The sequence below is a fragment of the Pseudorasbora parva genome, chromosome 6, assembly GCF_024679245.1.
Source record: "Pseudorasbora parva isolate DD20220531a chromosome 6, ASM2467924v1, whole genome shotgun sequence".
NCBI lineage: Eukaryota > Metazoa > Chordata > Actinopteri > Cypriniformes > Gobionidae > Pseudorasbora > Pseudorasbora parva.
The window spans coordinates 38,146,639-38,173,427 of record NC_090177.1 but is presented as its reverse complement, the minus strand read 5'-3'; the positions used below and the strand labels follow the sequence as shown (position 1 = coordinate 38,173,427).

The 26,789-nt window shown below is 41.2% G+C and overlaps 1 protein-coding gene across 1 annotated transcript in view; it reads left to right on the top strand.

Moving 5' to 3' along the window:
- tspan2b (tetraspanin 2b) overlaps window positions 1-26,789 on the top strand; it is a 50,740-nt gene that overhangs the window by 11,002 nt on the left and 12,949 nt on the right. The window contains exon 2 of the mRNA XM_067446865.1: window positions 9,174-9,273. Within this exon, the coding sequence (XP_067302966.1) occupies window positions 9,174-9,273 (100 nt within the window). The remainder of the gene's footprint in view (window positions 1-9,173; window positions 9,274-26,789) is intronic.

Genomic DNA, 26,789 nt, shown 5'->3' with positions numbered 1-26,789 from the left:
TCTTTTTAGAGATGCAACAGATCAACATGCCTATTTTATCAGTCTGAAGTGCTGAAAAAATGTTCATGGCCAGCTTTAATCCCCTTCGTTCTGTTTTGAGAAGATCTTGGTTTAACAATCCTGGATTAACAATCTCTGCTTCCCTTCCAAATGTAGCTGGAATGTTCTTGCGATTAAATGAAAGGATGAATTCGACAAAACGGGAGATCTGCTTTGTTCAGTTTGACACAAATTATCCCCCCACCCCCCAGCTAAAACCTCTCGCTCACGACCTGGCAGCTCAGCCATGGAAAATGGGCACAGTTGGACTACACGGAATAGGACAAAGAGAGGAAATTATAGAGGATAATGATCTCTGGCCTGTTTAGAGCCACATTAATCTCTCAGATATTATCATTCATCTTTGTTTGTCTGACTGAACGCATTTCGCTTGCATTGGCTGTAGGTTTACACTTGTTCTCTGCTAATAAACTCATAAATTATCCAGTGATTATCATCCTCATTTAGGAGAGATCCGGATGTAATAAAAATTAAGATGCATTGACAATATCTGTGACATGCCTTTCAGTTTCCTGACAGAAAATCGTGTAGACTTGTCAATCATCTTATGCTGTCGTTAATCTACGTCCCATCATGGATGGTCTGTAGAGAGTGAATCATATTCCCCTGATGTGTGTTGATTCTGAGAGCCTCATTGGTTATTAATAACGCTGTCAGATTTTACAGCTGTACTATCGGGGCACAGCAAACGGGAAGACATAAATGAGTGAGGTCAGAGTTGCAAAAAGTCTCTCTAAAGACAAATGAAGTAACACAGTGGACAGCAAACTACTCTGTAAAAAAATATTATATTTCAAAAATAAGTTACCTGGTTGCCTTAAAATTTTGAGTTCATTGAAATTAAAAAATTTGAGTTAATACAATGAACATTTTTGAGAATCGACAACCTTTATTCAAATATTATTAAAAGATTTTGTAAGCATATTGGGTAATTGTGTGTGTTTTATTTGTGATGACGCAGTGAAACATGCCAAACTGTGCTATTTTCATGATTTATCACATTTTTATGTGGTTCAGATACAATAATATTTTGAGTTTCTTTTTATTAAACCAATTTCCTTCATTGTATCAACTCATTAAAGGGGGGGTGAAATGCTGTTTCATGCATACTGAGCTTTTTACACAGTTAAAGACTTGGATTCCCATCCTAAACATAGACAAAGTTTCAAAAACTAATGTTGACGTTTGATGGAGTATTTCTGTGTCAAAAATACTCCTTCCGGTTTCTCACAAGTTTCGGAGAGTTTTTTTCGAGTATGGGTCGGCTTGACGTCGACAGAGCGGAAGTTCCTTGTATGGGCCGTCGATCCAGGCGCCGCGCTCCACTTTATTCCTATGGGTGACGTCGAGCGACTTCAACGCTTCAGCACAGCATTCCGGGAAGGCAGCGCTGCATTTGACCCGATTTGAACGCAGAAATGACGGGAAGCTTCACAACATCGCTTCAGTCGGGTCTCAAAGTGGATTTACACGCCACTGCTGTCACAGGACTTCACCAAATCATACCAAAGAAGTGTGTTTTTGACGGAGCGGTCCCAGCGATAAAGGTTCGGTCCTGCTTTGGAAGCAGCCGGTGAGTAAAACTGCTTCAAATGTCTGTGCTGTTGGCTCGTCCCGTGAGTAAACATCAGTAAACGACACGATCGCATGCTTCGTTGTTGTTCTATATATAACGTTATTCTAGTCTGACGTGCAAAACTGTTTTGCTTGCTACTGCTAAGGTTTAGTCGCATACAATAGTCCATAAACCGAATCATGTCCTCATACACTGCGAGTAAACACACACAAATGTTGACAGGCCACTAAATACAGTACATACCACAGAGACGGACGTCCTGCTGTTGCTGTTTCTCCTGTTCAATTTATTTCAGCCTCCGAATGATTCTGGATCATAAATCTATTAGCTGAGATCGATAGCCATGGTTTATTTAGGGTAACGTTTTCATCGTCATCGCTTTGCGCGATCGTCATTCTTTAGCTCCGCCCACACGATACGCCTCCAGGCGGTCGGTTTTTTCCGGAAAGACTATATTATATATTATATATATATATATAAGACTATATATACAGCCTATATTTCTTTTATAAATATAATAAAACTAAAGACTTTTTCGGAGATATGAAGGATGCAATACTACCCTATAGGTACTCAAGATTGACATGAGATTGACTGAAACTGAGTGTTTCACCCCCCCCCCCCCCCCCCCTTTAAATGAACTTAAAATTTTAAGGCAACCAGGTTACTTATTTTTTTACAGTGTATGATTCCCCCATTACGTGACAGCAATAATGTGGTTATTGAGCCTACACATGTTGTATTTTTGGCTCTAATGCTTCCATGCCATTTTTGGTAACCAGCTAGATGCCTTATAATCATTCACACAAACACTACTGGAAAACACACACACACACACACACACACACACACACACACACACAAATACAAGTGTTGCTATACAGCATATGGTCAGCCTCTGCAGTTTTCATGTTTTATGAATAAAACCTGACTTGACTGGACATAGGTGCGTTTATCATTTCTTAATGGCCAGTTGTTCTGTTGACCATACGGACTTGATCTGAACAAGAACAGCACATTAGGAGAGGAAGAGGCGCGTACTGATAATGCGCCTGTAATTGATGCTAACAGGACAGGAGTGGCTTTGTGGTAAACACCATTAGGCGTTTGAAAGACTTCATGTCTGTAGGGATATTTGTGGCTGTGTGTGTAATGTGCACTTAGTATGTTGTATATGAGTGTTTCTATAAGTGCGGGCACTTTTATGTGCTCTTCTTTGTCTTTGATGAAGGCCCCATTACAACTGTCTTGGTGGCTTTTTAACGTCCATCTTTTTAAATGCTCTTCACGTAGGGTTATTTTATTGTTTCACCTTTTGACAGAGACCCACTTTGAAAAAGTTTCAGGCTTCGAAAAACTGTTCTTGCAGATAGCATAATATTAACAAAAGCTCACCTGAGTGTATTAAGAGTACACTTTCATGATTATGTTTCTTAACACACTTAAATACACATTTACATATTTCACTTACGGTAGTAGGTTAATTTTTAAAGTACGGTAGTTAAAATTTTTACTTTAAAGGGCATCTTAAATCCTTATGTTTTAATATTTTGTCATGCGTTCATCAAGTACACTTTTTTTAAAGTGCTGATCGGCACATGTAAAGTTCTTGATTATAATTTAAACTGTAGTGTGTTATTTGACATTACATTAATAAGTTATACAATTAATAAATGAAAATGTTTTGAAATGTATTCTATTATAAATTCGTAATATATTTAAATACATTGCATATTGCAAATTTTTTAAGTTTGAAAATAAATTACTTAAGGTTTTTTCCACCCAAAAATGAAAATTGTCCTATAATTTACTCGCCCTCAAGCCATCCATTAAAAAATATCTTGACTGTGTAAATGTTCGGATAATTTTTGGGTGGACTAACCCTTTAAGTTGGTCAGATGGTCCAGTCTGTTGTGATTGGTCTACTCTGCTCTGATTGGTCAGATGGTCCAGTCTGTTGTGATTGGTCTACTCTGCCCTTAATTTGCTACTCGCATCTGAATTTCAGCGCCTACATTACGAGGAAATGCCGATGTAATTCAAAATGCTAAATAAACATACAAAATATATTTTTTTAAATTAAAAATGTAAAAGTGCAGAAATGTTTCTGTGATGTGTAGGTTTAGGGGTAGGGGAAAGTGATAAACAGGGCTTTGAGATGTTTTGCTGAATCAGACTTCAGCTTGTGGAAATGTAAGGCCACTATTACACAAAGCAGCAGCAGCAGCAGGTGGTCGGGTACAGCGTTGCGCTGTGTGTGTGTGTGTGTGTGTGTGTGTGTGTGTGTATGTGTGTGTGTGTGTGTGTGTGTGTGTGTGTGTGTGTGTGTGTGTGTGTGTGTGTGTGTGTGTGTGTGTGTGGAGAGCATCCCCTGATGTCCTCGGACCACACCCCTCAGTGATACAATAGAGCACTCTCCCTTTCCGAGCTCAATAATACAACCCTTGTGTCATTATAGCCTATTTTGCCATAACTTTGAAAGAACCTAATTTCCCAAATTGGAAAATGTGCAGATATTTACTACCTGAAAAGACCTTTAAAACGCACTTTAGTTGGTATAACACATACTAGTCAGATTGATTATGGGTTCACACTTGTAGTTCAGTTTTCTTGGTTCATTTGGTCTGAACCAAAAAAGAAAATAATACATTTAGTCCTCTTTTCACTGTCAGAATCACTGTCATTTTTAACACCAAACCTAAAGATATAAAAAGAAATGGCTTTATAGCAACGTATGTTTTACGACAGAACTTACCGAACATCCGAAAAAACTTGTGTGATGATCTAAATGCACTCGTATGTGTGTACTGTATGATGGTGTTTTTACCAGCTGAGTGCTCGTGAAGACCGTATGAAATACTTATGAAGTATCTAAAGCAGTCAAACCAGCGGCAGGAATTCCTCTTTAGCACATAAACAAATTTTTGCTGCGAGGAGACGGTCTGTACTGAAGTGTAATTTTAGGTTCTATGTTCTTTTTAATGAATGTAATCCAGACGTATTACATTTGACATGTTGTCATTATCATGTGACCATTAGTAAAGTGACCATCAAATGCACACTTCAGAAGCTCATCCGGGTACGTTTTCCCTACTCTTTTATGAGTTCCGAGTATTCGGACATACTTCTTTTGTCACATATTGTATTTCGCCTACTCTTTAGTAGGGACGTATGTTGTTCTTGTGAAGCATCTTGTGACATCACGTCCTGTTTTTGGTTCGGTTAGATGTCTTCGGTCCGTGTTGCGTTCATATTTCAGTCAAACCCCAACAGAGTTCTCTTGGACGCAGACAGAGACCCATCTTTTCATGGGTTTCATTGCGTTCACACTTAGCTATTCAAATTAACTGCACTAAAGCCCCTTTCACACTGCGATTCCGGCAAATACACGGATAATGCGACCCGGCATTTGTTCCCGGGCCACTAGATTTGGTCCATTCACACTGCCAGCGAAATACCGTAATATGTGCGCTTTCACACACAACCCGTAACGGTCCCGGGTCGAGTTGACACGTGATATCCGGATGTGACGTATAACGGCGAGCGATCTCAGCTTCAGCGTGGATAGTAAGGAGATCCGTGGTCTCGACTTGTGTCCAGTTTGCGCACGTTTCTGCCTGTTTAATTTTAGTTTCTTTTGTATACGAAAACTCTGCGTTTAAAACACTGACTAGCTCTTCTGGCACTGCAGGGTTGTATTATTGAAAAAACAAGCTCTAGGAGTCGCACGATAACTACATAGGCCTACACGTTGCGGCATTAGTTTTGGCTTTTGTTCACACAGCACTCGTCCCGGGTCGAATCCCACGATGTTACTAGGTCCCCGACCTGGGTTCAGTTCGGTAATCAATCCCGGGACGTGGTTGCTTTCACACAGAAGGCGACCCGGCAATGTTCCGGGAATATTGCGGGTCCGACGTGCAGTGTGAAAGGGGCTTAACAGTCACACCAAAGTCTGTTTAATTCTAACCAAACCTGCCAAGTGTGAATACACCCCGTCATATTTAAGATTTTGGACTTGTTTTACCAAAATAAAGCACGTTGTTGGTTACCTGGCAACATTTTTACTGTGCACATTGTATAAAGTACATGGTTGGGTACTAAATAATTCTCATCTTCATTAATAGCTCAGAATATATCATAGTTTAGTGCCCTACATGAGCCCTGTTGAGATGGAAACTCCTCTGAGCTGACTGGATTCTGATCTAATCAGCTTTTCCTGGGTTTGGTTTGACCAATTCTTTCATTCTTTTTTCACGTCTTTCTGTTTTTCTTGTTTCATAGTGCTTTAGTTTGAAATGTTCCACTTTCTTTTTACAACATATAATTGGTGTTTTTGTGTTAACGTTCTACATTAGAGAATATAGAGACGTGATCTCAAGTTTACATTATGTTCATTGGAACATGAAACATCAAAGAAATGTCTGGTAGTTTAATCATGACCTGTTTTTCTTTGCTTGACATGAAAGCTCTATTTGTTGCAGAAATGAGGGAAATTACATAAAAATGTGCTTAGAAATTGTCTGTTTAAAGACACAATAAAACTCCCAATAAATTTGAAAAAGCCTAATCTTTTTTCCATACATGTAAAATAACCAATAGCAAAAAAAGTGACCCAATAAACAATTTTAAGAGTGGAAACTGCATGGCCTAAAGCTGACTCAGTATTCTGGCATAAAACACATTCACTTATGTAAAATGTTATTCTTGAATTACTATAGCATTTAGGCTACATTTAAAGCAAAGTCATAGAGTATTACTTGTAATTATTGTTTGTTGTTTTTTATTATATTATTTGTATAACACTATTATTTACTCTACTCCAAAAGTTTGGGTCTTTAAAAATATATATATATTTTTTTATTAAGCATTAGAGATGGATCAAAAGTGACAGTCAAGACCTTTATGATGTTACTAAATATTTAAATAAATGCTGTTCTTTTAAAATTTATATTCATCAAAATATCCTGGGGACAAAATGTATCACAAAACTATTAAGCAGCAAAAATTTTACTTTAATAACATGTTTAATATGATGTTATGTTTCTTGAGTATCAAATCAAGCTTTTTGCCATCAGAAAAAATTACATTATACAATCTAATTTAAAATTTTCATAATAGGTCACAATATTAACATTTTTACTGTTTTTTTTATCAAATCTTCTTTGAAAAATAATAATGAAAAGTCTTTAAAGTACCAACGGCAAACTTTTAAACAGTCGACTATATATACACTATATTGCCAAAAGTATTGGGACAACCCTCCTAGTCATTGAGTTCAGGTGTTCCAATCACTTCCATGGCCACAGGTGTATAAAATCAAGCACTTGGCATGCAGACGCTTCTACAAACACGTTAAAGAACGGGTCGCTCTCAGGAGCTCAGTGAACTCAAGCGTGGTACCGTGATAGGTTGCTACCTGTGCAATACGTCCATTTGTGAAATTTCCTCACTAAATATCCCACGTATGACTGTTAGTGGCATTATAACAAAGTGGAATCAATTGGGAAAAACAGCAACTCAGCCATGAAGCGGTAGGCCACGTAAAATCACAGAGCGGGGTCAGCGCATGCTGAGGTGCAAGGTGCGCAGAAGTCGCCAACTTTCTGCAGAGTCAATAGCTACAGACCTCAAAACTTCCTGTGGCCTTCTGATGAGCTCAAGATCAGTGTGTAGAGAGCTTCATGGAATGGGTTTCCATGGATGAGCAGCTCATCCAAGCCTTACATCACCAAGAACAATGTAAAGCTTGGGATGCAGTGGAGTAAAGCACACCACCACTGGACTCGAGAGCAGAGACGTGTTCTCTGGAGTGACCAATCACGCTTCTCTGTCTGGCAATCTGATGGCCTTGTCTAGATTGGCGGTTACCAGGAGAACGGTACTTGCCTGACTGCACTGTGCCAAATTTAATGTTTGGTGGAGGGGGGATTACGGTGTGAGGTTGTTTATCAGGGGTTGGCCTTGGCCTCTTAGTTTCAGTGAAAGGAACTCTTAATTCTTCAGCATACCAAGACATTTTGGAAAAGTTCATGCACCTATTTTTCGGGAACAGTTTGTGGATGGCTACTTCCTGTTCGAACATGAATGCGCACCAGAGCACAGAGCGTCGGTCCATAAAGACATGGATGAGGAGTTTGGTGTGGAGGAACTTGACTAGCCTGCACAGAGTCCTGACCTCAACCCGATTGATCACCTTTGGGATGAATTCGAGCGGAGACTGAGAGCCAGACCTTCTCGTCCAACACCAGTGCCTGACCTCACAATTTATATAGATATCACATACACACACACATATATATATGTATGTATAAACACATTAGTAAGTCATACATTTAGTGAGGTTTAGACTTGAAACAAGTGAAAGAATCTATCCGTCATTAGAACGAGAAAGATAACAAATAAAACATTTTTTTTCCATATTAGACATTTGTCTTTATTGTCCAGATTTCACAGTCACAAATTAATCAAATGCAAACGCTTCTATACATATAATCCAGTTGCAATATGTATTATTTTGTATTATAGATATGTTCAAATTTGTGTGTGTGTATGTGTGAATATATGTAAATATACACATTTTTGTCTGTGTTATGAATAGATTTTAGGGATTATTATTGAAGTGGACACGTGCAGACACACTCGCTCATTGTCTTGTATAGCGGAGTGTGTAACAGACAGACAGTTGGTCTTTTGTCCTCCAGATAAACCCTGATGCCCTGAGGAGATCTCTGTAGGGGGGAGGGGGACTCGGTGTGGGGTGGGGCACTGATGTCAGCCGGATGATGTTACACTGCAGTGGGGTTACTGAGTGTTTGAGGGCTTGCGTCTCCCGAAGGGGGCTGTGCCATATGACAGCTGTAGGACACAGGACAGGCTGAGGAAAGTGCTGCTCCTCTTGCATCATTCTCATGGATGTCTTTTTAAATAGATACGTAGTATGATTTTCACAGCCAGCCTTTGCCTTTAACACCCGAGACAACTCAGAGGTGTTGATTTTACATAAAAGCCCATTTTAACGCTTTACCCATTTATGAAGCCCAACAAATGGAGAAATTGCCTCCAGTGGTGGCAGGAGACCAAGAGCGTAAAACTGGGAGGGACGTTGTAAATGTAATCAAAATCTCCTCAAATGGATGGCCTTTTTAATGTGCTTTGACAGATGAGTGTCTGTTTTCTTTATCAGCAGTAATAAGAGTTCATTTAAGAGTGATAGCGGGTGAATTCTACGGTCTGCTTTTCCTTTCATGGCTTCATTCGTCATTTCTTGCTAGATTTAAGACCTTAAGGATCCTGTGCCAGAGTGGAAAAATATCTGTGCCACCTTTCCATAGCTAAGAAAAAACATAAGACAGAGAGTACAGACTTTTCAGGCCTTAGATAACGGTCTGACAATGTTTTATTTTAGTTTTTTTTTTGTCAAATTTATTAATTCATTCTTTAACTTTAGTTGGGCCGAAGTCATAAGACATGTTGACGTATAATTTGTTGCTCAGTAATTTTACTCTCTAAAGATCATTTGGTCTTGTTTTTGCAGCTGATGGGCTCGCTGGTTCTGGCTGTGGGACTCTGGCTGAGACTAGATCCAAACACTGTGTCACTTTTAGGAGAAGACGGGCCTGAAACCTTCTTTATCGGTAAGCAGTCAGTTGATCATATTTTATGACCACCTCTCTATTGCCATACAAATATCCAGAGTTTTTTTTTTTTGCAGTGTTACAAAAGGCAATGTCCAGTTCTCCAAACATATACCTGTGAAAATACTGATTTAGTTCTGTATGTGATTAATTCATTAATGACGACCTAATGTCGTTCCACACCCGTAAGACCTCCGTTCATCTTCAGAACAGTTTAAGATATTTCATATTTAGTCTGAGAGCTTTCTGTCTCTCCATTGAAAGTATGCACACTATACTGTCCCTTTCCAGAAGGACCAGAAAGGGAATAAAACATCATCAAAGTAGTCCATATAAGACATCAGTTAGTTCATTAGAATCTCTTGAAGCATCGAAAATACATTTTGGTCCCAAAATAACAAAAACTACGACTTTATTCAGCATCAGTCTTCTCTTCCAGGTTTTTTTTTTTTTTTGTCACGATGGCAAACAACGTCTAATTGGAAAATTCGACTGCAGTAGCCACGGTTCAACCTTAAGAGGGCAGCACTCAGACGTTTTTATACCGTATATTATAGAATTAAAACACTTTATACTCAAATGGCAAAACATTTACTCTACTCAATGAAGAGCACCAATCAAGCCCCAGTCTTGCAGATCATTAACTAATAGTGTTATACATATGACATTATCATTGACATAATCAACTTTACAGTTTTGCTTACCAACATTCTTCATAATATCTTAGGTTCCGCAAAAGAAAGAAAGTCATACAGGTTTGAAATGACAAGAGGATGAGAAAATGTAAATAAACAGATTTTTCATTTCTGTGCAAATTATCCCCAAAATGTACTGGTTACTACAATTACAATATAAACGGGCTGCTGTTTCTCCAACAAGACCACAAAATAAGCATGTTTCACCAACATCAAGATATTTACATATCTTAAAGATGTCATGAACTGGCTTTTTATTTTATTTTATTTTTTATACTGTTGTCTGAGGTCAACTAATGACATTCATCTGGTTTTTACATTCAATGCTGGGTTTAGATGGGCGTGACGCACTGGAGACTTGGAAGTAAACGCCCACGGCTAGTATTGGATAATATTTGCATATTTAATGAGCTCAGCTCTGATGTCATATCTATGCCTCAATCAGTTCAGTTCACATGAGGGAAGATTATTATTATTAAAGTGTCAACTGCAAAGATTCTCTCGTCCACAGGTCTCTTAAACGTCTTTATCAAACAAACCCAATGATTTATTTCTCATCCACCCGCAATTGATTGGAATATTATATCAGTATTACATGGCCCGCAGGATCAGTTGATATAAGCGCAAACACACACACACACACACACGTGCGTTTTTGTAGCCCATCTAGAAAACACACAGCCCCCGGACTACTATTTCTACATATAAAAAAGATGTTTTACTCACATAGGTTTGTTGCACTATTCCTGTCGGATCCAATATAGAAGGCACAACATTGTTTTTATCTCAATATGTCTGCAAATCCAGCACTTGAGGCTTGTTTACAAACGATTCAGCGGTGAAATAAAGCGAACACACGTACAGTCTTCCCCACAAGAGCTGGAACTTCATTAAAAATAAATGAAGTGTCACACATTCCTCATATTACGATCCGAAGGAAGCTTATGCAGCGGCTGTTCTTCCACAATATCTTTCTATCTTCTTCCACATGTTTATTGCTGCTGGCTAGCGATCCGATCAGCTCCATGAGTCGGTGGGCAGGGCTACTGAATTACACGCTCTGTAGAGGTGTGTGATTCGTCGCACGATGACATAAGGATGAATTACACCATCGTTTTCTGGGCCTGGTGTCTATAAAAGCTTATCTTTGACTAAAAAGAAAGTTTTCAGCTCTGAAACTTACATGATAATATTTTATTACCATGAACTTTTATATATCAAAAGCTCAAGGGAAAGTTGATTTCTCAATTCATCACCCCTTTAAACCTGTCCCTTATATCTTTTAAAAGAAGTGTATGTAAGATTGTGGCCAAAACTGGTACTTCGATAACTTTCAAATGACTGTAGAGCAGTGTATCCCCTGACTTGAGGTTGCCAGATAGGCTGCAGGATCAGCAGGAACATTTGTACATCTGCAGCTGTGGTAACTAGAGCAGATCTGGCAACCAGGATGCCGAAACACTACTGACTTCATGATTGGTCGATAGGTGGAGGGTGGAGCTTCAAGCCAAAACACAACATGACAACATCAACATCAGTTGAGCTGCAACAACAACTTTTAAATGACAATATCCTGGCTTTTACTGACAACTACTGTTGTCAGTGATATAAGTATTTGAAATTAACACGATTTCTTAAAGGGTCATGAAACCCCAAAACACTTTTTTTGAGATGTAAACAGATATGTATAGGCTGCACATCATTGAAAACACTAAGGGTACTCATTAATGGTATGCATATGTGAAAATAGTTATTTTTGCATTTTTCAGAGCGATTTCTGTCTTCCGGTTTGAAAAGCTTAGTCGGAGCAACGTCACAAATGCTGACGTCGGCACGGCCTTTTCGGCCCAAGTATGGGCTGCTGGGCACATGCTGACGTCGACCGCTCTGAGCAATTCTCGATATATATTCATGACATAAAGCTCATTCAGTCCAATCCCTGCGCTGTAGTATGCATACAAGATAATTTAGTTAATATGCATGAGACAGTCACTTCTGTCAGGCTCGTCTTACATCATTATTGTAGAGATATGGTGGGGAAGTTTTGGAAGCAGCGTGCGGAAAAGTCACGGAGGAAAGCTAGGCGTTGTGCTGATACGAAATAACGTAAAGGGCGCCGAGCGAGCTGTAACCGGCGCCGTCTGTGGAAGCCTTTGCTACAAAGGCTCGGTAAAGTAAAATTCACCCGAGGAATCGCACGCCGAACCTGCAAGCGTTGACTATCTATGTCAGGAGTGCAAAATAACCAATCTGTAATCTGTAGGCCAATGAACAAAATCCACGTCCTCTCCGTTTTATTTGTCGTCACAGCCATGCACTAAACCGCATGTGTTCGGGCTCTTAGTGAAACAGTGTGCTGCATATTTGGACAAATATAGATTTAGCTGCCGAGTGATAGACAGCGCGGATCGTCACGGCAATGCGCGGTCGAGACTAGCCTCAAACCTCTTCGCTTTTACCCCGATCTAGAATTACACATCTCTTATCACATCGCATGTTGGGTGGTTCACGTTCTCTTATCACGTCGGCGCGTTGTTCATCTTGCCAAACAGCGTGCATATTTGGACAAATATAGTTTTATCACGTTTGCAAAATATTTCGTCATGCAGAATAACATTTATTTTCTTTTCTCACTGAATTATGCTGGTTTGAACTTTGAAGAGCTGAATGATTTGCGATCTCTGCTGCACGCCACTCATAGCTCTCTCATTCGCTGTACTCATCCCTCATTTAATCTCTCTGTGGTAAACAATGCCAACGTGAACCAAGAACATGTCTCAGAACCGCTCAGCACCTACTGACAGACACTCCCCTATTTATGCAAACATTCACTCTTTCCACACAATACCATCCCACCTTTTCACAGTCGACCACTCCCCTTTTAACAAGCTTTTTCAAATCGAAGGTGTGAAAAAACACCGCTGCAGCAGGGGGGTTTAATGACCCTTTAATGTCAGGGCCATTTTATGATTATTTGAAATACATTTCTTACATACAGTTCCTTTAAGTGACATCGTAGGTCACATAATAAGGTCAACATGGTGCTATCAGGCTATATAGTACCTACTCTTTTAGCACTCGATAAGTAAGTGCTTACTGAAATTAAGTAGCTACTCAGTAAGTGTGCGGTTTCAGATGCAGCCGATGGCTGTCTTTATGAATGGGCCATTGACTCATTGGTTCACCCGATTGATTCACTCAAAAGATTCATTCAGAAACTAAACACTGGGTGTGATCGACTTGAAGCAGCTTGAATTATATATAATTAAAAATGAATAAGAAACAAATAGGAAAACAGGATGCTGTTTTATTTAAAAACAACATGTTATTTAGTGGTTTGAGAGTTTTGGACCCTAGAAATACTGTATTACTAGATTCTACTGTTCATCTATATTATCTATTATGATTTTTATTATACTTATTATCTATATCTGGTCAACTTCTAAATTATTTGTAATAGAAATATTTAAATAATTAATTAATATAAAACATTACAATTATAGTGTATGTCTACAGCTCTGCAAAATATGTATTCAATTAAATAACTAAATAAAAGTATGTTATTTAGGGGTTTGAGAGTTTTGGACCCTACTGTAGCTCATATTGTAAAACAGAAATAAATGTATGACCGACAGAGTTTATTGGGACTGGATGGAAACATCTGAGGCCATTAATGGTGGCAAAGTTTCCACAGCCTTCTTCCCAGCCCTCGTGAGACACAGTAAGTTCTTGCTAATTTCAGAGGTTGGGTGTTTCTGAAAACAGGAAGTGAAATTTCAAATTGTGCATGCATGGAGGAAACCACAAGACTTCAGGTTTGCTGTAGCAACAGTTCAACCTTCAAGGACAGCGAGAAAGAGAGAGGTCATGCAATGCTATATCTAGATGCGGAGGAGAGCACTACTTCCATGATGTCAGGAAATATACTTATCCTCCAACCACCTCCCCCAGCTTGGTTTAGTTAGTGACATCACCCTCATTTGTGGCTTTTAGTACTTAAAGCTGTGAAGAGAAGCCAGTGTGAAAGAGAGGACTCAAATTCTCAGTTATATCCCAGTGACTAAGTTGCCTTTTTTTTCTTTCTTTTTTTTATAGGGTAAAGCCATATTCGGACGGTAATTGTTTCTCACATGGAAGTCCGCAAAAAAAATGTGCATGCCACCTCAGTGATAATTCTTGCATTTGGATGGCGATTTATTCACGGTAGAGGAGCGAGTTTTGTGATCCTGCGCACCTGGGATGCTCACGTGGTCAATAACATGATTTTATTCTGTAAATATAAAATATATGCTTGGTATAATAAGAACAAATGCATATTTAATGTAATAATAGGACAATAATATCCTAATAGGAAGATATATAGATGCACATTACAGTTCAAATGGTTTCCTTTTTTGTATTTCATCTCAAAATAACGGATGTCATTTTATTCCAAATGGAAATGAGCGGAAATAAGTGAATACAGCCTCTCTTATTTACATGAGGTAAACATAACGCTGCTTGGTTATTTTAACATTTATAATTGCTGCCGTAATTATGGCCCATTTCAAATGTTTACTTGCTCTTTTTTTTAGCGGTGATGAGATCTATTGCTCTTGTAAATACTTGCAAATACCTGCATTTCATTAATAAAAGTCTAGATCTTTAAAATGCATCCAAATTAAACGTGCAGTATGCAACTTTTGGCCACTAGGGGTCACTCATTCAAAATAATAACAACTGACGTACTTTGGTGACGTCGGGAAAGTGCGTGGGCTCATGGGAGTTGTTGTCATTATTGCCACTGTCAACCAGCGAATCTGGCATCTCCAGCAGAAAACATGTTCACTGACAAGGTAATTGATTGTTATATTACATCTCTATTATTGTTAAGTTTAGTTACGGCTTTTCACTTTATGTAATGTCAATCTAATGAAATAGCAGCAAGCTACCGTTACTTAACAAACTTATCAGTAACGTTAGATAATGTGTGAGACAGAATGTTGAGCGGGCGGTCGCTGTGCCAACATACCTATAAGTTGGTAGGCTATGTTGACATATTAACCGCGCATCATAATTTGAGTTACTCAAATTATAGATATATTGACATGGCATCCGCGATTGTCGAACATTCTGTATATCAACTGTTCAATACGGAAATACATTTCAATTTAGTTTATCATTACCAACATAAAACAGTAAATGAGAGAACCAGCACCTGCAATACGTTGTTCATTGGAACACGCGCTGTGTCGCTCCCCACGTTCATCAATCATTCTAATAAACATTTATTTTGGAACTCGGAGATATATGAATAAGTAGATCATTATTAAATCAATATTATATGCAGCTAGTATTAACATATGATAAAAGTGACGGTCACCTTATATTAATTGACAAAGATAGTGGCATATTACCTTATGAAGCTAACGTTACTTTCTCCAGCTACATATAAAACCAATAATAGCTCGTCCATCTGCGTTTTACACATGACATCATCGTGTCACCAAATATACGGATAGAAATACTTTTGAATCAGTTTTTAAAAAAATAGCTCTTTCAGTCTCCAAAAACAGAGAATCCGCCTGTTTGAAAAGCCGATACAAAATGTATAACATTACGTATTCAGCTAAACGCGTCTCAATGTGGTCAAGATCGCTATGCAATATGCAAACATACAGCATGTTATGATTATATGATTATTATGTTAGCTGAATGGTTACTTAAATGACCTGTTTATTAAAACACAAGCGAGATCAGCATCTCTCTGCAGTCCGAGCTTGTCACGAAGATTTCGCCATCTTTCAAAGGCTTCTCCAAGGTTTACACGTCTCTTGCTTCTTCTACTGTCCCAAAATCTTCTCGGGTCATTTTTTTCACCCTTACGTTTGCGCTTTGTTGAGCTGACAAAACGTACAGGCAAAGAGTAGTCATGATCCATTATCATACAGACTTTTTTATACGGGGGTTCCCCTTATACTGTCTGTCAGTGTTCCTCTTTGAGTTTGGCGGTTCCGCCCATAGATATCTATGGTTCCGCCGAGTTCCGCAGGAAGCAAGACGCAAACGTGGATATGACGTGAAAGACTGGCGACATAACGGAAATAAAGACACGGTCCGTGTCTTCGAATTAAAATATTAATTTCTCTGGATTTAGAAGTTAATTAGAACTGTCGGGATAATGTAAACACACAACTTTAAAAAATATATAACATAGATATAGTGATCTTTTATATTTTTAATGCTGAAACATTACATATTGTGCCTTTAAAGCAAAGCACAACCGTACGTTGCTCTGCATTGGTCAAAAAGGATTATAAACAGTTCATTTTGAAGTGATATATTCCTGAAAACGTCTCGAGTTATGTTTATAACCCTTGTTCCCTGAGAGGGAACGAGACACTGCGTTGTCGAGTGACGACATTCTGGGGAACGCCCTCGGTGTGACGTCTCTGAAGCACAAATGAAATCTGCCACCAATCTGATTGGTGCTACATCATGACAGTACAGACAGCCTTTGCGATGAAGTGGGCGCTCTACGTGAAGGTGTGGCGACGAGATGCAGTGTCTCGTTCCCTCTCAGGGAACAAGGGTTATATACATAACCCGAGACGTTCCCTTTATCGAGGGAACTCGCACTGCGTCGTCGCGTGGCGACACTCTGGGGAACGAATACCCACTATGCCACACCGTATCACGCCCTTCCTAGTGTGAAGCTGGCACCCCCCAGGCACACTTAGGACGCGAGCACCCTAGCCCCCGGCGTAGCTGGGAGATCCAGCTTATAAAACCTAATGAAGGTGTGAGGGTTGCCCCAACCCGCTGCTTCGCAAATCTCAATAAGCAAAGCTCCCGAAAGGAGGGCCACCGAGGAGGCCAAGCCCCTCGTAGAGTGAGCCCTCACGGCCATGGGTGAAGGCAAATTGCGCACCCCATAAGCTGTGGCTATAGCCTGGACGATCCAGTTACTGGTCGTCTACTTTGCCGCAGGCAACCCTTTCTTGGGAGGGCCAAAACACACCAACAGCTGGTCCGATCTCCTCCACTGTGCTGACCTCTCAACATAGATTTTCAGAGCCCTGACCGGCACCGGCCAGAGCAGGTGCAGCCTAGCTTCCTCTGCCGTCGCGTGAGGCGGAGGATGAAAAGCCTGAAGAAACACTGACTTCATCCCCACAGATGGTACCTTGGGCACGTAGCCCGGCCTGGGGTGTAAGATAGCTTTCTAAGCAAGTTGGCATCACCGCCAAGGCCTGGAGGTCCCCCACTCTCCTCAGAGAAGTGATGGTGAGGAGAAAAGCCACCTTAAGGGTCAGGTTTCTCGCCCCGGCTGACTCCAGTGGCTCAAAGGGGGCCTCAGCCAACCCTTCGAGAACCACTGCCAGATCCCAGGCTGGGACTCTGGGATGAGCCGCAGGCTTCAACCTCCGAGCCCCATGGAGGAACCGTACAACCAAGTGATGTCTCCCCAATGGACCCGCATCTACAGGCGAGTGGAAAGCCCCTATGGCAGCCACATACACCTTCAGAGTGGATGGGGTCAGACCGGCGGAGAAACGGTCCTGGAGGAACTCCAGCACTTAGGCCACAGCGCAGTTGACTGGGCCCACCCTCGGTTCTCGACACCAGTTGGAAAAGACATTCCACTTAAGGCTATACAGTCTCCTCGTAGAGGGGGCTCTAGAGCTGAGAATGGTCTCCATAACATCGGCTAGCAGGCCATCCCCTAGGTACTGCGCCCCCTCAAGGGCTAGACCCGGAGGTCCCACAGCTCAGGCCTGGGGTGAAATATCATGCCCCCTGCCTGAGACAGCAGATCCCTCCTCAGAGGCACCTGCCAAGGAAGGCCGTCTAGGAGTGCCACGATGTCGAAGAAACCAAACCCGGATCGGCCACCGGGGTGCTACTAAGAGAAGGCTGATGCCCTCCCGGCGGACCCGCTCTAGAACTCCCGGGAGCAGAACGATCGGGGAAATGCATACAGACGTAGCCTCGGCCACATCTGTGTCATGGCATCCAGCCCCAGGGGGCCGTATGCCTGAGGGAGAACCACAGTGGACAGTGGGTCGTCTCTCGAGACGTAAACAGGTCCACTTCCACTGGGCCAAACCTCTCGCACATGTCCTCCACCACCTCAGGGTGGAACCGCCACTCCCCGGGCCTCAGCCCCTGCCTCGACAGGACGTCTGCTCCCTGGTTCTGGTCCCCCGGGACATACATCGCTCTGAGAGACGACAGTTTCCTCTGGGACCACAGAAGGATCTGGTACGCCAACCTGCATAGTGGGCGTGACCTCAGACCCCTCCCGATGATCAGGACATGGTGGCCTGTGGAGGTCCGGGAGAAAACTCCTCAGAGCTTTGTAAGCCGCCAACCTTTCCAGGCAATTGATGTGCCAGGAAGAGTGCTGGGGCCCTCACCGACCTCTCGCAAACCGGCCTTCCATGACCGCGCCCCAGCCCGTGAGGGAGGCGTCTGTTGAAAGGATCTTCCTGCAACATGACGCTCCTAACACTGGCCCTTGGGACAGGAACCCAGGATTTTTCCATATGACGAGGGAACGAAGGCATTTCCGAGTTATCCTGATCATACGGAAAGGTTTTCCTCTCGGGGAAAACCCCCTGGTCCCCAGCCACCACTGGAGGGGCCTCATGTATAACAGGCCGAACGGAATCATGTTGGACACTGCTGCCATGAGGCCCAGCAGTCTCTGGAACTGCTTCACAGTGCGGCTGTGGCCTAGCTTCATAGCTGAGACTTCCACCTGTATGGTCTCGACACGTCTCGTAGTCGAGTCCCATACGACTCCCAGTACCGCGAACAATGAAGTACCGGCTGTAAAACCCTGACTCCCTGTCTGGCGGAGGGATCTGTTCTATAGCCTCCTTGACCAGTAGGGAGCGTACTTCCTGTTCCATAACCTGCCTCTGGGCCGGGGGGACCACGGTCCAGACCACACCGTTGAATTTCGGTGGTGGAACCCTGAACTGCAGTCTGTACCCCCTTCCCACTGTATGGAAGGCCCAAGCAGAAATATTCGGGAGGCATGACCATGCGCCGATATATTCTACTAGGGGAACCCACCTCTCGGGGCTGGTATCTGGTACCCACCGAACCTCCTGCCCGGCCCCCTGAAGCGGCCGTCCAGCAGAGCTTGATCGGGGAGGATTTTCGGTGTGTGCACGCGTTCGCTGCCCCGCCGCAGGTCGATTTCGAGGCGGCTGGAGCGGCGTAAATACGCGGGAAACTGATGATGCCCGAAACATTGTCAACGGTGGGAGCACAGCATCGATTTCCCCAGAGCTGTGGGTTCGGAACCCTCGTCCGCTCGGTCGTCCGCCCCTGGGAGGGCCAGCTCTGAGCTGTCCCGCCACAGCTAGGACCGTTTGCCAGAAGTCTTCTTAGCCTGAAGGACGTCTCTCAAGTCGCCCTTCGGCTTAGAAGCCTTCTGGCAAGAACGCTGTCTCCTTCGCTAGGCTTCCTCGGGAGGGGCGCGGGAGGCGACACTCTCTTTTTGCGCCTGCCGGTAGGCGGTGCTGTTAGACGGTCGTGACTCGAGGCCTCCTTGCTGGTATCTGAAGGCCCCGAGCGGCAAAGGAAGGTATTGCCGAAAGGCCGCCGACTGCTTTCTCACCTCCTGGAATCTCTCGACGACGCTATTGACCGCTCCTCCGAAGAGACCCGCAGGGGCTATCGGGAAATTCAAGAGAAAGGATTTCACCTTGTCTTGAGCGGGGAAGATGCCACACCGCGGGCTTCCTCGCGAGGTGGAAGAGTGTCTGAATCATCGGACAAGGATTGGGAAGATGCCTCAGCATGCCCGCCTCCCGTCACAAGATCCAGTTGTGAGCCCCATGATCGCCGCCGCCGCGCTGCCTCAACAGACGCGGGACCCGATTCCTGGGGCTCGTGTGCCTCCTCACACTCGCTGCAGGCGGCACCCTTGAGAGCCGCCTGAGCGTGGTGCGCCCCGAGACACTGCACACACAGCTGGTGTGTGTCCGTGCCCGTAATGAAGCACGGGCACGGGTGCACACACCTTCTAAATTGCTCGCTTGCCATGCTTGTATTCGATATATAGTGGACAGACAACAGTAAATAGACAAACAATATGCAATAAGTGGCGGGGGAGGTATTGCTGAAAGTCATCACTCGACGACACAGTGCGAGTTCCCTCGATAAAGGGAACTCAAAGATATGGATTCGCAGAGCAATTAAATCACCACATGACCTTGGTGTTTGTCAAAAAACAGTAGGTACTTCGGCCGGGGATTTTTACTCGGGTGGTGGATGTCAGAAAAACACTGACATTCTGGATTCGGATGGCAATAAAATCACTGACTAGCCCATCAATTATAAAAATACCTTATGACCCCACGAGAAACAATTACCGTCCAAATAGGGCTTTAGATTAAGAGTTGCAACCTACAGTCATAAAACCGCATGGACATTTGGTTCTGAAAACAACTATGGCCATAAATACACAGGTAAACCAGGAACTAAACAAGACACAGGTGATGATGATGAGTAACCAAGGAACAGTGATGCCAGTAACACATTAGTTATTAACACATTGCTTTAATTTTAGAATAAAAATAGTAAAACGCGTTACTATTTACAAACTAGTAATCAGATTAAAGTAACTTATCCAAGTCACTGTGCATTACTATTGTTTTCATTTTCCTTAGTAAAAATATATATTTTTGCTTTCTTCTTGCGTCTCGGGGAGTGAAGTCACATATGCGACAAATCATGTTTTCAGGGACTGTTCAAAGGACTGTTCACGGGAAATACACACGCAGCAACACTGCAGACATAAACGTATTTTAAACAAAAATAGAGGGAGGAGTGAGAGGCTGTGCCAGCTAAAGATGACAAAATTATGGTTCATTGTACACTCTGTGCTGGCGCCGACAAAGTGGTTTCAAGCTACAAAAACACTACGTCAAATTTGAAGAAACACTTGGAGCCGCAGCACTGATCTGCGAAGCAGAAAGCAGGAGGTCCCCCACCACTCAAACAACAAAAGCTGGACTTTGATGCAAAACCAGTTAGTGGGGGAGAGTTGAAGAAGTTGGCCGGGCAGTAGAGGACATGCTGCCCTTAAACACCATTGACTCGCCCTCATTTCGTTGTGTTATACACTTGTTTTGCTTTGTAAAACCACTCCTTGCTGCTCTAATGCTGTGAACAACAGGTTCAATATTCCTAAAACATGTTAAAAAGATTTTAATAGTTACATTTATAAACAATGTAGATTATAAATGTTAAGTTTGGACATGTCAGATCAAGAGAGAATGTATATATTTATTTATATATTTATTTATTTATTTATTTATTTATTTATTTAATAAAAAACAAGTATTTATGTTAAGGGAAGTCAAAAAAAGACTGAATATATATTTAAAAAATATATATATTAAAGCATGTTTTTTTCAGGAAATAGTGTTTAAGTCAACTTATAATCAGTATATCAGGAGATACATTGTTGACGTTACTGTTAAAAATGCACTTCCAATAAAGCGAGTGTTGGCAAAAACAATTTTTTGTAATTGTAATTTTTATGTTGAGGCGATGGGGGTGTTGTCGGCAGCTGAATGTAACCTATAAAGTAACTTGGAATCCAAATGAGCTGCTTTTAAAATCAAGTAATCTATAAAGTAACTAAGTTATTTTTTAAAGGAGTAATCAGTAATCTGATTACTTTTTCAAAGTAACTGTGGCAACACTGGCAAGGAATCAGACTAGCAATGGGAACAAAGGAAACAGGAACCAAATAACAGAAAACAAAAATCAAGGAACTGAAACGAAACCCAAATGTGACAATTAGTGAATGATGACTTAATTCGCCCAAAAATTAAAATTACCCCATGATTTACTCACCCTCAAGCCATCCTAGGTGCATATGACATTCTTCTTTCAGACGAATACAATCAGAGTTATCCAAACTATCCAAGCTTTATAATGGCGGTGAAACATATTTGAAAAAATGTCAAAATTTGAAGCCCAATTAGTGTATCCATCCATTATAAATGTCATTGGCATGGTTAATAAAAGGAATTCATAAAAGGTTTTTCATAAAATTTTAAATTGTATTAAATTAAAGTGAATATTTGTATTCTACTGTTGCAGGATACATGTTGCTCTAATTATATTTTGTCAGAATAGTTTAGAATAGACTGTAATTACAATCATTTGTAATGGCCATAAATAAATAAAGATGCTCTTTGCTTTCATGGGGAATGGGGAAGAATGGGGAAGTAGCAGTATCTAACAGCAAGGGTTAACTGGACCACGCTAACCTGGCAAAACTTAATCGCTTGGAATAAACCATCTGACAGTGCTGACAGTGACCAGTTCGGCTTCATGGTCCTCTCTGTCTATACACACACACACACACACACACACACACACACACACACACACACACACACACACACACACACACACACACACACACTTACATGACTTAAGATTATAGCCTTTGCAATAACAAAGGATTGTCTTCTCTACTGCTACTGTGGCAACGATGTAAATATTACAATTTTCTTTTCACACTTTCTGTCATACTTTTAGTTTCATCTATAATTTTCTCACCTTTTTTTTCCTTGAGATACTGGTGTGAGATTTTTAAGCTTGAGTAAGTAACACATGGAAGAAGTATGTTCTGGGAAAATGTTTCTGTATGTGTGTGTGTGGCTCAATATTTAGTGGTGTTTGCAAAGACAAGTATCACCATTTATCATCGTATTCGTTGAGCCCTATTATACACTGGCGCAATGCGACACCAGGCATGACGCAAGTGTTTTTTGCTAGTTTCAGCCCGACATAGTTTTCACTTCCAAAGCCACATTGTTTGAATATCAAATGGACTCGTGCCCGTCAGTTCGCCCATGGGTGTGCTGGTCTGTAAACCAGGTATTTTTAGGCGCATTGCTATTTTGAGGAACTGAAAACGACAATTGACCAACAAAAACCTGTTCTAAAGTCAATAGTGCAGAATGTTTTTGGTCATTTAAAGGGCTTGTTAGTAATATGTGCCTATAGCTTGGTACACAACGCACGTACACTCTGCTTATTATGAGCAGCAGCACACACACATTTTTAAATATCCAAATCAAAAGTATTCCTCTTTGGAGAAGCGTTCAGTCTTTAAATAGCGAATCCACCATGGCACGAGCACAAATGGTTTTTAAAGGGAATGGGAGATGAGACAGAATGGTTTATTGCAGGTTACGGCCAAAACACACCCATGACTCATTAAGGGTGCGTTCACACTTGTAGTTCGGTTAGTTTGGTTCGTTTGGTCCGGACCAAAGAACAAAAACAAAACATAATAGTCCTGTCCGCTTAGCGTTCACACGGGCATTTTTAACAGCGAACCTAAAGTTACCGAACCAAAGGCACAGGGAGACGGTCACAACCTGATTGGTCGGCTTATATGACGTAGGAGCTCGCTTACCGAACATTCAAAACAATGCTGTGTGCGGATTACACGCGCGGGCATTTTATGCGTGTACATGACATTATTTTTTACCAGAGAACTCATGAAGAGCTCGTGAAATGTTCAAAACATTCAAAACAGCAGCAGGATTTCCTCCGTTGTGCAGAAAAGAGACGGCCGTTCTGTCGTCTGTACCTGCTAATAATGGGCAACACAGGAACTTTGATGGGAAGAGCCAGGTACTGTATGCTTTTTGTGTGTTTTTTCTAGCATTTTCGAAACATGCTCGTCTGACCAAATATTGATTAGGCACTTCCTCGTTGCTCCACGTTTGCCCTCTAACGTTAAAGTTACTCATTTTGGATACACCGATCTTTCCGCGTCGTCAAATCAGCTGCATTATGCGTCGCATCTTGTGACATTACGTCCGGTTTTTGGTCCGTTTACCTGTCTTTGGTCCGTGTTGCGTTCATATATCAATCGAACCGCACCAGAGTTCGTTTGGAAGCGGACCGAGACCCATCTTTTTAGCGGTCTCGGTCCGCTTGTTTGGTGCGCACCAGGGTTCGGATGGCAGCGTTCACATATGTTCAAATGAACCGCACTAACCGAGCAACCGCACCAGGGTTCGTTTTAATCGAACCAAACATGGCAAGTGTGAACGCACCCTAACACTAAGTACAACCCTTTTGGACCATGCGGTTAGAACTAGGTTAAACTAGGAAAAGTGGATTCAGGCTAAGTCCACCTCAGCCATGTGCTTCAGACCATGTGTTCAGATTGTTAAAACAGAGCCCTTTGTGTTAAAGAAACCTTAAATCATCATGCCGCTTGTTGAGGAGAAGGTCTTCTAACGTATGGTTGAAGAACTGACACTTTTCTCTGTTTGTATCACTCAGGGAACTGTTCTTTAAAATCAATATCACGCTTTTATATCAGCAAGGCTTTGCTGCACATACCTGCGTCCTACTTGCTTGCAGTTCTAGTTGACCCATAAACAAACAAAAGCTGATAGCACACATATGGCTTGAGTTATATACAAACCAAAGTGTATGCTATTGTTAGTTAGTATGCTACCTTTCACAGTTTTGGGGTCACAATATTACTGTTTCGCTTTATGTTTGATTTAAGTAAAGGCAGCCTTGGTGAGCATAAGAGACTTCTCTAAAACACTTTTTGAAACGTTTAACACCCTGACCATAATGTTTGAGGAATAGGCTATCATACACACTGCAACATGACTTTGAAAGCACTGCAATAATTACTCAACGTCTTCTGTATTTTTATCCTACATTATAATGCTAGATAAAGCAATATCCTCCTCTCCCTCAAGAGAGTTTAGTTCTCATTTCCAGTCTTCCCACCTGTCCCAGGTCTCTGGAGGCATAATTACAACAGCTCAGGTAGAACTCTTCATGAACTAAAGCTCTTATATGTCTCTAGATTACATTTTGAGGCTAAAGTCTGATGATGCTGATCTTAGATCAGTGAGTACCATCAACAGGAAGCCGACTCTCTTGGCCCTGATGTTGACTGAACCTGTCGGCTTTTATCTGTTGTTGATGCAGATGGGAATTCGTGCACCCTTCGCCCTCGTTCTGTTTTACTCTAATGAGGATAATAAGATGATCTCATTAACTTTCACTCCAGCCTCTTCTGGAGTGAACGTTAATGAGATCATCTTTAAGTGTTGTGTGCGCTCTCGCTGTTCTCAAAAGCATGCCGTCATCTCACAAAAAAACTTGCTTGATGCTTCTGCTTCCCTCTGCTGGTGATCAGGTTATATTACATCCTGCTATAATGTCAGGACAAAGAGTTTTAACCTGGAGAAATTCATTTTTTAGCGTTCACATTCACATCAGTGGCAGTTGCTCAGCTGGAGCAGGACTGTTTAGAAGTTCAAGATTGGGAATCTGCATTATTGCTAACGTTTCAATTGTGACAATATTGAAAGCCAACATTTTTATTGTTAGCTAATATTTAAAGGCTACTGTATATTATATAAAACTATCACTACTATAATATAAAACTGCGTGGTAAAATAAGAAAATAATATTTCATAATATGTACAATATTAATAATTTTACATTACACTACAGTAGTAAAATTACAAAACTTCAGTCAGGACCACTTAAGACAAAAACTCCATAGACAAACTTGTAGTCAACTCTTTATTGGCATATTTTGCTAACATTTCTGATCTGAATTCCCCATCCTTTTCATGAGCTCCGTGTAGGGTTGCCACCTTCAATACAGAAAAATAAGGGACGCCTGCCGCAGCGGTGGCCACACCCCTCGGGGCCACGATGACCACAGTCCCGATGGTGTGCCAGTGCAGTGGTCGTATATCATAACTTAAAACATGTTTTCATAATCTCTATATATATTAAGATTGATACCAATGGACATTATAATAGGATATCTGCTATTGAAATCAGTGTGAACAGATGCACTCAGCTATGACAATAAAAAACAAACTCAGCTGCTGTAACCTAGAGGGGAGTAGGATAAGAAATTGCTAATTAACTCGAGTAATTTTATAGTGTTGTGAACAAAGATTTTGACTAAAATATGTGTCATTGTTTGCAGTAACACCATCCAAACAGTGAAACCACACCTAAATAACTGTAAATTATATAATATCTACAATCATTTCTTATTTTAATAAAACACTTAACATTTTTATTTTTACTAAGTTAAGTAAATATATTTATGTATTATTCCGTTTTTATATAGTCTATTGTTAATTCTATAGTATTGGATGATGCAATTATTTAAATTTGTTAAGCATAACAAATAGTTGTTTATTTTATTCCTAAAAGGTCCTATTTTGATTAATATATATATATATATATATATATATATATATATATATATATATATATATATATATATATATATATATATATATATATATATATATATATATGTGCAGTGGTGATATATATATATAAATATATATCTTATCTCTTATTAAAGTAATGCTTGTGTCTGACAGTACAACTTAACCTTAATAAACAAATCATACCATAACATCATTAATGTAGGGGGTATTTGGACCTGCCTCCGCCATCATTTCAAATGGATTCTGCCCATATAGAAAAGAACCGGCGAGGCGGGGTCCCCTTCTCTTCTGACTCTGATTGGCCGTAATTCACGGCCTGTGTACCTGAAACAAACCAATCAAACAAACCAACGACAGCAGCGACCCAATTAGGGGAAAAAGGACGTGTCTTCACACAATGCAGGTGGACCTATGTAAAATACGGGACAAATCTACAGTCGAATGCCGCGTCCCGTATCAAAGCAATACAGGACGTGTCATTTTTCCTGAAAATACGGGACAATTCCGTATTTCACGGGACGGGTGGCCACCCTAGCTCCATGTAAAGCCAAGG